The 13,529-nt window shown below is 41.2% G+C and overlaps 1 protein-coding gene across 8 annotated transcripts in view; it reads left to right on the plus strand.

Moving 5' to 3' along the window:
• The window catches only part of DMD (dystrophin), a 1,918,566-nt gene that overhangs the window by 722,307 nt on the left and 1,182,730 nt on the right, over positions 1-13,529 (plus strand). For all 8 annotated transcript variants that reach the window (XR_009155503.1, XR_009155504.1, XM_058186507.1 and 5 more), the window contains 2 exons: positions 11,697-11,879; positions 12,995-13,129. Coding sequence is in view for 6 of the 8 variants with exons in the window: in XM_058186507.1 (XP_058042490.1) it covers positions 11,697-11,879; positions 12,995-13,129 (318 nt within the window). In the remaining 2 variants the exon portion in view is untranslated. The remainder of the gene's footprint in view (positions 1-11,696; positions 11,880-12,994; positions 13,130-13,529) is intronic.

Raw genomic sequence — 13,529 nt, forward strand, 5'->3', positions numbered from 1 at the left:
AAATGTTAAATTATACAAAAATAATTATGAGGTATTGTGGCAGAAGGTATGGAAAGAAATGGAGAGTTGGAAGAAGTTACAACTATCTTTGCTGGGAAGAATAGCGGCTATAAAAATGAATGTTTTGCCCAGGTTTTTATTTTTGTTTCAAATGATACCGGTGCTTAAAAATGATATTAAATTACAGGAATGGCAAAAGGTGATTAGTAAATTTGTATGGATGGGCAAAAAACCAAGAATAAAATTAAAAGTAATGCAGGATATAAGGGAAAGGGGGGGTCTTAAAATGCCTAATTTAAAATTGTATTATGAAGCAGTTGTCTTATCATTAATTACTGATTGGATTAATTTAACTGAGGAAAGAGTTTTGAATATAGAAGGTTATGGTTTGTTATATGGGTGGCATGCTTATTTATTATATGATAAGAAAGTAGATAAAATATTTTAAAATAATATAATTAGAAATGCATTATTGAGGGTTTGGAGGAAATATCAATATAAATTAGATGGAAAGATTCCAATATGGGCAATCCCGAGACACATGATAGAAAATATAAATATATATCAAAAGATGGAGGTAGTTACCTATAAAGAACTTCTTTGTATGGAAAAGGGGGAATTACAATTAAAATCTAGAGAAAAGATGGGGGAAGAAGGGAAAAATTATACATGGTTCCAATATGGACAATTACAAGCTAGATGGAAATTAGATCAAAAAATAGGTGTTAAGCAAATTGAGGATAATTTGTTAAAACAAATGAGAGATCAAGGCCAACAGCATATTAAGAGGTTGTATAATGTATTAGTAGAAATAGACTCAGAGACTGAATTGGTTAAGGATTGTATGATTAAGTGGGCACAAAATTTTCAGCAACCAATAATGTTGGAAACTTGGGAAAGAATTTGGGTGAGGAATGTTAAATTTACACAAGCGCAAAATATGAGAGAAAATTTTTATAAGATGTTTTATAGATGGCATTTAGGCCCCCAAAAATTGTCATGTATGTATCCTAATGTACAGGCTAAATGTTGGAGATGCGATTGTGAAGATGCCACTTATTATCATATATGGTGGACTTGTAAAAAAGTTAAAGCATTTTGGATTAAAGTATGGTGGATCATGCAGAATATTTTGAAAAAGAAGATTAAGTTTACCCGCAGTTCTTTTACTAGGAATAATTATGGATTGTACAGCTATAGAGACTAAATTGATTTTGAACTTAATAACACCCGCAAGACTTTTGATTGCTCAATATTGGAAGAAAGAAGAATTACCTACAATTGAAGAATGGACACTTAAAGTATCAAATCTGGCAGAAATGGCAAAAATCTCTGCTTACTTGAAAGACTATACACAAGAAAAATATATTTTAGAATGGAAAATGTGGATTGATTATATTCAAAATAAGTATCAGATAAAAAAAATATCAAATAGCATATGAGTAAATTTAGGAAATATTTTGTATTAGATATATTTCTGAAGGAGAGGGGAATTGAGAGTGTGACTAAGTGTGGAGAGACTAGAGATTATAATTTAGGAATTATTTTAGATTATGATTGTTAGTTTTGATACCCTGCATTTTGTTCTGGGAAGTCGGGGTGGGGGGTAAGGGGGAGGGGAATTGGGGGGTTGAGGCTAGTGATGGAGTGATGGTTAATGTACAGGGATTATTGAAGATGTATAAATATAATTAATGTAGGGTCGGGTCTGCCCAGTTGCCATTTTAGAATGGTGGGGAGGGAAAAAAGAGAGAGTAGGAGGTAGGAAAGAGGAGAAGAGGAAGGAAGAGGGGTAGAAGAGGGAGAAGGAAGGTGGAGGGTGGAGGGTGGAGAGGATGTAGATAAGAGAAGGAGAGGAAGGTTTGGAAAGTAAAAGAAGGTAGAAGAGGGAAGAGTGTTAAAAAGGGTGGAGGTGACTGGGCAGGCCCGACTAATTGTATATAACTGTACATTGGATGAATTATTTGATATGATTGTAAAAATAAAACTTTTTTATAAAAAAAAAAAGAGAGAGAGAAAGAGTGGGAGAGAGAGAGAAAGATCCAGAAAGAGACAAAGCTTCGTTCCTGTTATGTATTTGAATTTTTGGAGGGAAAATTGGGCGGGAAAACACATATTTCTGATTGGCTGGTGCCTCAGCCAAAAGACTATATAAAGAGGGCTGTTTGCCAGATGATTTTTTGCTGGGTTCTCACAATAAACTTAAGGGCTGTTGTCACAAATGACTGTCTCTTGCCTCCTCATTGCCCAAACTTAACAGCTCTCATTCTGGAATATGGAGTGAATCTCCATTCCCCCCTCCCCTTCCCTTGCCAGGCAAGGAGTGACTGGGAAGGGAGGGCAAGGGGCGGGGACAGCCAGTGGTGGGTTCAGCTGACAGGAAGCTACAGCAGGAGGAAGAAACAGCCTGGGGTTCCTGCCACCCGTTGCTTCAGCCCGCCTGTACCGCCATTCCCCCCCTTGCACCATTACCTCATTCCAGCCAGCGAGGGCTCTACTGCAAAGCTGCAAGTTTCTTCTATCCCTTGTTGGTGCTCCTCCACCTCAGTCTCTCGGGAGGGCTATTGACTTCCTCTCAGCCTCAAGACACTGGCTGACCCATGAGAAAGAGTGGGGGAGGGAGAGAGAGAGAGAGAAAGGGGGAGAGAGAAAAAGAAAGAGAGGAAGAGAGAAAGAGAGAATGAGAGAGAAAGAGGGAGAGAGAAGGAGAGAGAAAGAGAATGAGAGAGAAAGAGAGGGGGAGAGAGAGAAAGAGAGGGGGAGAGAGGGAGAAAGAGAGAGAAAAAAGGGAGAGAGAGAAAAAGAGAAAGAGGGGGAGAGAGAAAGAGAGATGACAGAATGAGTGGGAGAGAGAGAAAGAGAGAGGGGGGAGAGAATGAGAGAATAAGTGGGAGAGACAGTGGGGAGAAAGAGAGAAAGATAGAGGAGGGACAGTGCCTGAAGGACCCCATCCCGTCCCTTGGAGTTCAGGTGCTTCAGCAAGCGGTGTGCTAGATTTATATTAGTGGCCCCCGGGATTTAAAATTATGGACTTGATGGTCCCTGAGGTCCAAAAGGTTGGGGACCCCTGGTATGGAGCATGTATTGGAGAAAACAAACTCTTTATGTAAAGCTGAATTGGATGAGATAACAACTCTGGAAGCTCGGATTAAAGAATTTCAATTATTTCAGGGAATAAATGAACAACCAGTATAAGATATCAGATTAAAAATGGTAAAGGCCTTGGCTCAATTAATTAATAAAGAAGAAAATGAAATGGAAATGGATTTAGTTAAAACATACAGAATAAACTCCAGATTTGTCACCACAAGAAAGTTACCAAGGGATGTCATAGTTCACTTTGCAAGAAAAATAACAAAGAATCAAGTTCTGGATTGCCATTTTAAACACAGGCTGAAAATGGAGAATATAGATATTATTGTTCTGAAGGAAATTCTGGTCAGAATTTTGAGAAAAATGAAAGCTTATGTTTTCCTTACTAACATCCTGAAGCAGAGAAAAAATTTATTCCATTGGGATAAATTGGAAGGGATGATACTTACTTACCATGAGCAAAGATTTAGGCTGAATTCCATAGAGAAAGCTAAGGGCTTTTTGATCAGATATAAATTAATTCCAGATCCAGGTGGAGAAATGGGTATAGAAAACAAGTTAGTGGTTGAGCAAGTCCCAAAAGGTGGCATTGAAGAAGATGACATTGCAGAGAGAAAAAGAAAGAAAGAAAGAAAGAAAGAAAGAAGATGTGTCCAAGATAGTTGTATAGGAATCTATTATGGTGCTTAAAGATGGAGATTATCACATGGAATATTAATGGAGCAAACATCCCATCTAAGTGCAAAAAATTATTTCATTATTTGAGGAAAATTAATATTTATATCATCTGTCTCCAAGAAACATGTTAAAAAACAAGATAAGAAATATTTGATAAATAAATGACTAGGGGATGAATATATATCAGCCGGTGCAAAAAAGACTAATGGAGTTGTTCTATATATATAACCCCATTTTAAACACAAGCTACTTATAACAGACAAATATGGCAGATTTGTAGTAGTAAAATTGAACTTAATGGAATAAAATCAATAGTGGTGGACTTTTATCTAAAAATCTTGCAAATAAAATTCTGAAAGTGGATATTCTGCCTAAATCTTTCTCTGACCATAATACTGTGCTTATGGTTTTAAGAGGAAAGAGCTCGAGTTTTAGATGGAAATTAAATGAAGTTATTTTACAAAAGGAAAAGAATGTAAAAGACTGTAAAAAGAAACTGCAGGAGTACTTTGAGAATAATTTGGGCAAAGCGACAAGCTTAATGACAGTATAGGATGCTAGTAAAGCAGTTATGAGGGGCTATTTTATACAGTACAATCACTTAGAGAAGGAAAAATCCCAAGAAAAGACACAAAGGATATTGGACAAAATTAGACAGAAAGAATTTGGCTGCAAAAGACAACTATGGATCCTAAAATTTTACACCATATCAAATTGTTATGGCAACAATTATCTATGTGAACAGTACAGGAAATACAAACAAAATTGAACTACACAAAACAAAAACATTTTGAGTTTGCAAATAAACCAAGTAGATGGTTGGCATATAAATTAAAAAAAGAAAGGGAAGAGACAATGGAAAAATTTGTGAAGACAATAATGTAATAACAGATAATTAACTTATGAAAAAGTCCTTTCATAATTTCTGTTCAAATTTGTATAAAAGACAGGAGACAGATATGTCAAAAATAGATGAATATCTTTTAAAACAACAGTTGCCTAAACTATCACAAACCCAGAAACAACGTATGAACAATCCGATAACTGCTTTGAGATATCAGAACCCATTTTAAAAAATGCCAGGCAAAGTCCCAGGCCCAGTTGGTCTCACAAGCCAATACTATAAATGCTTCGAGGATGAACTTCTTCAACCACTAAAGGATACAATGAATTATATACTACAGGAGGGAAAATACACCCCATTTGTGGAAAGAAGCCAACATCGTGTTGCTCACAAAGGAGGGTCAAGATATTACAAAGACAAAGAATTACAGACCAATTTCACTATTAAACAAAGTTTACAAACTTTTTGCTATCATTCTGGCAGAAATATTAAAGAAGATTTACAGGCATATATACATGAAGACCAAGCAGGTTTTCTGCCGAAAAGACAGCTAAGAGATAATGTGAGGACTGTCTTAAATATTATTGAATACGTACAATATCACAGTGAAACTATTTTTAGATGCAGAGAAGGCCTTTGACAACCTAAATTGGGTTTTTATCTTTCAGGTGTTGGAAGAAATGGACTTTGGGGGAAATTTTATCCAAAGAATTAAAGCGATTTACACATCACAGAATGCAAAAATTGATTATCTAACTAACTCATGTGAAATTCAATAGGGTACAAGACAAGGATGTCCCTTGTCCTTTCTGTTGTTTATTGTGGTCTTGGAAGTTTTGAATAAAGGTATCAGACAAGATGATAAAATAAGGGATATAAATATTAAGAAAGAAGTGTCTGTATTGAAGGCATTTGCTAATGATCTGGTTATATTTTTACAGGACCCAAAAAACAATATAGATTATTTGATGAGGAAATTGAATGAGTTTGGAGCCTTGGCAGGTTTTAAGATAAATAAACAGAAAACAGCAATGCTGATCAAGAATATGTCTTCTCAGGATAGTCATATAATCAACAAAAAGTCTGGTTTTAGGGTTGAGAAAAAGATGAAAAACCTAGGGGTTATGTTGACAAATACAAATAGAAAACTGTTTCAAAACAATTACGTCAGTCTTTGGAGGGATGTTAAGCAGGACTTACAAAGATGAGATAAACTGCACTTATCATTATTGGGTAGAATCTCCGTAATCAAGATGAATATTTTACCAAAGATGCTTTTTGATTTCAGACATTACCAATTAAAATATTATAACTGTCAATCCATTTAAACAATGGCAGAAAGATATTTCTAAGTTCATATAGAAAGGGGAAAAACCAAGAATTAGATATAAGCTACTGCAAGATGCTAAAGAAAGAGGAGTTTGGGTCTTCCTGATATTCATTTGGTATTTCTAATTGCCAAGAAATTAAAGAGAAACTTGACAAATTCAGATATTGTATCTATTTCATATAGCTTAGATAATTCTAAACATCAATATTTTTCCTGTTTTATAAGCCCATTGATCAGTCTGGAGATAAAAAGTAATGGTGATTTCATATTTATGATTTCATATTTGAATAGTTTTGAAAAGCCTTTCATCTGGAATTATATTGGATTATATTAAACTGTATTTTGGTTGACTCCATTGTCAGCCAGACATTTAGACTGGATTTGGTATTTTGGTCCTTCCCAAGATTTTGCTGTTTGATACCATTAAAGATACCATCACAGGATGTAAGCTGTGCCATGAAAAACTGCCTTTTGACTGAAGGTGATTTTGCCAATACTGATAATGTTCAAATGGTGCTCTGTATATTTTGGAATCACATCCAAGGTGCCTATTACTATTGATACAAACTCTCTGAGTATGCGCAAGATGGCGGTGTAATGTGAACGGAGCGGAGGACTGGCGGACTGTTCCTGTATGGGCTGGACAGTTGGGGTGTCTTTTGCCAGCATGGCCCCTGACCCGGCCGAAAAAACATCTCGTCGGCCCGACGAGGGGTTTTTTGCCCTCGGGAAGGGTCGGGCCGACAAGAGCGGAGCTAGGATGTGGACGGCTGCAGACGGCGGTTCCGGGTGAAGCGTTTCCAGGCGCGGCGGGCCTGATTGGGGAGGTGGCTGGCCGCCGGCATTTCTTTGGCTGGTCCGGCGCCGGTGGCGGCTTGTTTGTTCTGTCAGCGGTGGTGGAGGTGACTGGGCAGCTGAGGCGGCAAGAGAATGGTGGTGAGCTGAGGCAACGTGCTGAGGCGGTGAGAATGGAAGCTCAGGACGCAGAGGGCGGCTGCAGGCTTGGCTGGCCCGACTGGGGTGGCAGCCGCCGGCGCCTTCTTCAGGTTGTTTTGGCCCCAGGACGGCATGTCTGCTGATGGTGGCTGAGGCGACTGGGGCGGCGGCAGTTTTTACCCTTCTTGGAGAACCAGTGGAGCTTGCAGCCTGAGTGAAACGCGCTTGGAACCGGAAACATCTTTTGGAGTTTTGGAGCACTGCAGTGTTTTGGAGCCCAGCGAAGCCCTTTTGGGCCTTCAGAGTTCTTTGTTGGGGGGTTGATGCTTTGGGGTGACAGCTGCTGTCTTGACCGCCTATGACGCCGCTGGCGGCGGAACCTTTAAGGAGGCGGCGACAGCAGCGGCAATGGTGACGGTGGCGGGGCTGTTCCCCCTCCCCCTCCATGGGGCTCTGTGGTTCCTTGGGGGCTCTGCTTGAGGGTTCCTGTGGTCTCCTGGAGTGGTTGCTGGATACCGAGGCCGTGGCGACAGCGATGGCGGCGGTGACACCTTCTGGTGGCTGCGCTATCGTGGATGACGTCCCACGGCGGCGACGGTTGCTGCTCTTTCTCCTCCCTCCTGGAACTTTCGTGGGAGCCCGGGTGGTGGGCCATCTTAGTTTCACCCGGGTTCATACCGTCTACATTATGCATTATTAAGAACTTTTCGTTCCCAGCTGGTGGTCTGTATAGCCTATGTATTGTCGTTTAACATCTTGACAAACCAGGATTCCGCCATTCCTTAAGACTCTTATGACATATTCGTCGAACCAGCTTCTTGCACTGCGAGGTGCCCCCCTCTTGCTGGTGTGGCCCTCCTCTCTATCGAGGGCCTACCTCGATGACGGATTTTGGAATCCCGAGAGGTGGCATGCATCTAAGAAAGGGTTAAGGGGGTTTTTAAATTTGTTTTTTCGAAAATTTTTAATTAAATCAAATAAAGGGTTGTCAAGGGGTGGGTTGGGTGGGAGGGGACACCCACAGGGGGTTAGGCTGGTCCCTTCTAAGGTTCATGATTTGGAGGTCTGTAAAACGGAGGTATCTGAGGAGGTTAAGACTCGACCAGGTACAGGCATTTCCATCTGCACGGTATGAGGGAGGGGCAGATATGGCGGAAGCGGGGGCTCATATCATGTTCAGGGAATGCGCTCTCACTGTTTGCAAGCGATTGCGCACTCCAGGCCCCCAGACTTCACTCGTGCCCCGAGTGGCTATATTCCTCGGTCCCTGGACCTTCAGTTGATGCTATGCAATGCCAGGTCCATTATGAATAAGGCCCCCCTCATAGCCGATCTTATTCAAGAGTGGGGTGCAGACCTGATGGGCAATTCGGAGACCTGGTTGGGCACAGAAGAGGGGGTTCCCCTTACTGAGATGTGCCCACCAGGCTTCCGAGCATTCCATCAGCTGAGGGTCCAGGGTAGGGGTGGGGGCGTAGCGGTTATTGTCAACAAGAGTCTGGAAAAAAGGGAGGTCGCTGTCCCGCAGATACCCAGGTGTGAAACCCTCCTTGTGAAGTGGGGCTGATGGGTGCAGGTGGGCTTGCTGATTACATACCTGGCTCTTTGCTACGTAACAGCAGCCCTGCCCGAGCTGTTGGAGATGATAGCCGGGACGGCGGTTGAGACCTCCAGACTTATGGTTATGGGGGATTTCAACTTGCCGTCGGCGGGCGAATCATCAACGGCAGCTCGAGAGTTCATGGCTTCCATGACGGCCTTGGACCTGACCCAGGTAGTTAATGATCCCACCCACACTGGGGGTAACACGCTGGATCTGATTTTTGTCTCGGGACAGTGGCTAAATGATCTGGAGTTAGGGGAGTTAATATCTAAACCCCTGTCATGGTCAGATCATTTACTCCTTCAGCTAGACTATCGAACAACTGCACCGCACCGCAGGGAGATGGAACCGGTTCGATGGTTCCGTCCCAGGCGCCTGATGGACCCAGAGAGGTTTCTTTTTTTTTCTTTTTTTTCTTTTTTTGTTTTACGTTTATATCCCGCCCTTCTCCGAAGACTCAGGGCGGCTTACAGTGTGTAAGGCAATAGTCTCATTCTATTTGTATATTTACAAAGTCAACTTATTGCCCCCCCAACAATCTGGGTCCTCATTTTGCCTACCTTATAAAGGATGGAAGGCTGAGTCAACCTTGGACCTGGTGGGACTAGAACCTGCAGTAATTCCAAGCAGCTGTGTTTTAATAACAGGCTTCTTACAGCCTGAGCCACCACGGCCCTTGAAACCACGGTTTCTGATGGAGCTTGGGCTGTTTCCGAGGGACTTAGCCCACGGCTCGGCCGAAGAACTGGTCGCTGCCTGGGAGGAGGAGGCGGCCGGGGCTTTGGACCGCGTCGTGCCTTTGCGGCCTCTGATCTGGCAACGAACTCGACCAGCTCCTTGGTATAACAAGGAGCTGAGAGAGATGAAGTGCCAGAAAAGACGCCTAGAGAGTGCTTGGAGGTCCAGCCTCTCCGAACCCGACCAAACACTAGTGAGGTCGCATATTCAGACCTACCTAGTGGTGATGAGGACAGCGAAACATAATTATTTTTCCACTCTTATCGCATCAGCAGATAATCGCCAAGCCACCCTGTTTAGTGTGACCCGCTCCCTGCTTATGCAGGAGGCTCGGGAGGACCCCTTGCAGGGGCGTGCTGAGGATTTTGTACAGTATCTATCCGATAAAATCACTCAGATCCGGGACGGACTGGACACTGATTGGATAGATCTGGGTGGGATGGCGGGGACAGGTCTTGAGGATATTATCTGGGCTGAGTTCGATCCTGTGACTCCCAATGACATGGACAGGTTGCTGGGTAGGCTGAATCCCACCACATGTTTATTGGACCTGTGTCCCTCCTGGATGGTACTAGCCACACGGAAGGTTACACGAGGCTGACTCCTGGGAGTTACCAATGCTTCCTTGTTGGGGGGCATTTTCCCCACCACCTTAAAAGAGGCGGTGGTGAGGCCCCTCCTCAAGAAGCCCTCCCTGGACCCAGCTGTATTAGTGAACTATCATCCAGTCTCCAACCTTCGCTTTTTGGCAAAGGTTGTTGAGAGTGTGGTGACATATCAGCTTCCTCAATACCTGGAGGAAACTGTCTATCTGGACCCGTTCCAGTCCGGTTTCAGACCTGGATACATCACCGAGATGGCTTTGGTCGCGTTGGTGGATGACCTCTGGAGGGCTCGGGACAGGGGATGTTCCTCTGTCCTGGTCCTGTTAGATCTCTCGGCGGCTTTTGATACCATCGACCATGGTATCCTGCTGCAGCGGTTGGAGGGATTGGGGGTGGGAGGCACCGTTTATCGGTGGTTCTCCTCCTATCTCTCTGACCGTTCGCAGACGGTGTTGGCAGGGGGCCAGAGATCAACCTCAAGGTGCCTCATGTGTGGGGTGCCTCAGGGGTCAGTTCTCTCGCCTCTCCTGTTCAACATCTACATGAAGCCGTTGGGTGAGGTTATCCGTGATTTTGGGGTGGATTACCATCTGTACGCTGATGATACTCAGCTGTACATTTCCACCCCGAACCACCCCAACAAAGCTGTCAAGGTGATGGGCCGGTGTCTTGAAGCCGTGCAGGTCTGGATGGGGAGGAACAGGCTCCAGCTCAACCCCTCCAAGACAGAATGGCTGTGGGTTCCGGCGTCCTGGTACAGTCAGCTTACGCCATTGCTGACTGTTGGGGGGGAAGTATTGACCCCCAGGGGAAGAGTGCGCAACTTAGGCATTCCTCCCATATAACACCTATCCTGCGCGGCCTGCACTGGCTGCCGGTAGCCTTCCGGGTGCACTTCAAGGTGTTGGTTACCACCTTTAAAGCGCTCCATGGCTTAAGACCGGGTTATCTATGAGACCGCCTTCTGCCACCGATAGCCTCCCAACGACCTGTGCGCTCCCACAGAGCGGGCGTCCTCAGGGTTCTGTCGACCAAACAATGTCGGTTGGCGGCCCCAGGGGGAAGACCTTCTCTGTGGCAGCACCGGCCCTATGGAACAAGTTGCCTCCAGGGTTACGACAACTCCCCGACCTCCAGGCCTTCAAACGTGAACTGAAGACTTTATTATTTCATTGTGCGGGACTAGCCTAAGAAATATTTTATTGTAAGAAATATTTTATTGTAATTTTAAACGGGTTTTAAATCGGTCTTTGACCATTTTAGTTGTTTTGGCCATTAAATATTTGGTTTTAATTTGTTTTTAAAATATTGTTATTTATATGTGTATTTTAATATGGCTGTAAACCGCCCTGAGTCCTTCAGGAGAATAGAAATCCAATTATAAATAAATAAATAAATAAATACTATTTTTGCTTTCTTTAGCCATTTTATTACTATTAGTATTATTAAACACATCAATTTCAACCAATCATTGCCAGCACAATTCTGTGTTGTGTAACATAACTGGAATTACATAACAATAATAAATAATAATAATTATTATTATTATATAATAATAATAATGAAAAATAATAAAAAAAAACATAAAATAACCAACTGGAACTTTCTAAGCCTAAGGCAGGAAGATTTGGAGACCCACATAAGTAGAAAAAAGTTTATGAAAAAAATTCTTTATGCTTTATTGATTTTCATGTTTTTTTGCTATTGATTAAAAGGAATTTTCCTTATTATTGTACATGTTCTTAACACAAATAATGTCATGCAAATTCAGGAGAGTAGACTGCATTTCTTTTAAACCCTGCCTGCTGCCTTTTTATTTGTATAATACTTCATTGGTATAATATTTCATCTGCAATTTCTGTGTTTCAGAGAGCAAAAGAAGAGGCCCAACAGAAAGAGGTGAAAGTAAAACTTCTCACTGATTCTGTGAACAATTTTATAGCAAGGGCTCCACCTGCAGTTCATGAGGCTTTGAAAAAAGAACTTGATGTTTTAACTAAGAATTATCAGCGACTGTGCAGCAGGCTAAATGGAAAATACAAAACACTGGAGGTTGGTTCTTTCTAAAACTAAAATAAGAATTTTTCTAGGCTTTTTCTTCCTCTGAAAATATCCTATTCCTTGTTAGTTTGACAAAATTAATATGGAGCTAATAAAACCTTCAGAATTTGATCTAAGCTCCTTTTTTTGGAAAATATTAAACTGCAAAGAGGTATATGTATACATATGAAGTACTGTAATATGATGAATGATTAGGTCCAACTCATATTTACTCCCTGTCTTTGTCATAAATGCTTAATGGTTACCAAGTGCCCAAATCATAGTCATAGAGTTGCTATGACTGTTGTAAGTGTGTAGACTGGCTGTTTGTCATTTCAAAATATTGCTAAATTAATGGTCATAAGTTGAGGAATATCTGTAAATCTATTTAACCTCCCATACATTTATCATCAGTATTTCTTTCTAAGAAGAGTATTGATACTGCTTAGCAAAAAGCCAGTAGTAGAAAAGAGTCATGCAAAAGGAGAGATTGCCAATAGAATTTCTTGCTTTTCTCCTCCCTCCCTGCAGAGGGAAGAGTTTGGAGAGGAGGGGCATTCAAGAAAATATTGTATTGCCTAGTGTATTCATGGCTCATAGCATCAGATTTATGGCCAATTGCACTTTTTTCATTGTGTACAAGACAGTAATCATCCACTCGAGGATTCAATGGGCAGAATATTGGGTAGGAGGCAAACAAAAACTGAAGGTGTGAAACCAAGCAATTTTTGTCTCTTTCCAGCCAGAAAGTACAATTGTAATATGATTTCCACTTAATGACCACTTCACTTAGCATTGCTTATTCCAATTAGAATAATTAAGCAACGACTGCCTATAAGCAAGTCTGTCAACAACCTCTATAGAAAGTAATGGGTTAAATGTAAAAGAACTATTATCTCTTTTTAAAACTCTTGCAAATACATAATTATGAGAATTTGTTAATTGGCCAAAAGTCAATGTTGTTTCCTTTTTTGTCATAGAAAAGGTTTCGTAACATTATTTATCCAGGTAAAGTAGTGCAAATGTTACATTCATGACTTTTCATTGTTTGGAAAACTAAAATGTCTTTTAGGTTATTTTTAAAAAACTGTTCTTAATTGTTTATTTTTTGTAAACTAATTTATCAGGAAATATGGGCATGTTGGCATGAGCTACTGTTGTATTTGGATATCGAAAACAAATGGTTGAATGAGCTGGAATCCAAAATCAAGGCAATAGAAAATATTCAAGAAGGTACAGAAGAGATATCAGTAGCACTAAATGTAAGTAAATTATCCGTGCATATTTTTATTTATTTTTCTTATATTGATTTACATAGATGCCTATCTTACAGTTGCAACTCTGGGTGAGGAACAAAATATCAAAACCAATGCACAACAAAAACAAAATAAGATTAGTAGAAGATAACAATACAAAGACCTGCAGATAGAAATAGAACGACTTTGGCAAAAGAAAGCAAAGATATTACCGATGCACTGGGTGAAATCACAAAACTACTGAAGCACCACTTGAACACCATTAGCATTGACAAATTCACTATTAATCAATTGTAAAAGGCAGTTTACATCCTGCAATCCTGTAACACCATCATATATCCACATCTGTATCTATTCCAGTTCCTTGGAAAGAAATCGATAGGTACACAAAAATGCCACATCCAAT

Source organism: Ahaetulla prasina, chromosome 5 (genome assembly GCF_028640845.1).
Source record: "Ahaetulla prasina isolate Xishuangbanna chromosome 5, ASM2864084v1, whole genome shotgun sequence".
Classification (NCBI taxonomy): domain Eukaryota; kingdom Metazoa; phylum Chordata; class Lepidosauria; order Squamata; family Colubridae; genus Ahaetulla; species Ahaetulla prasina.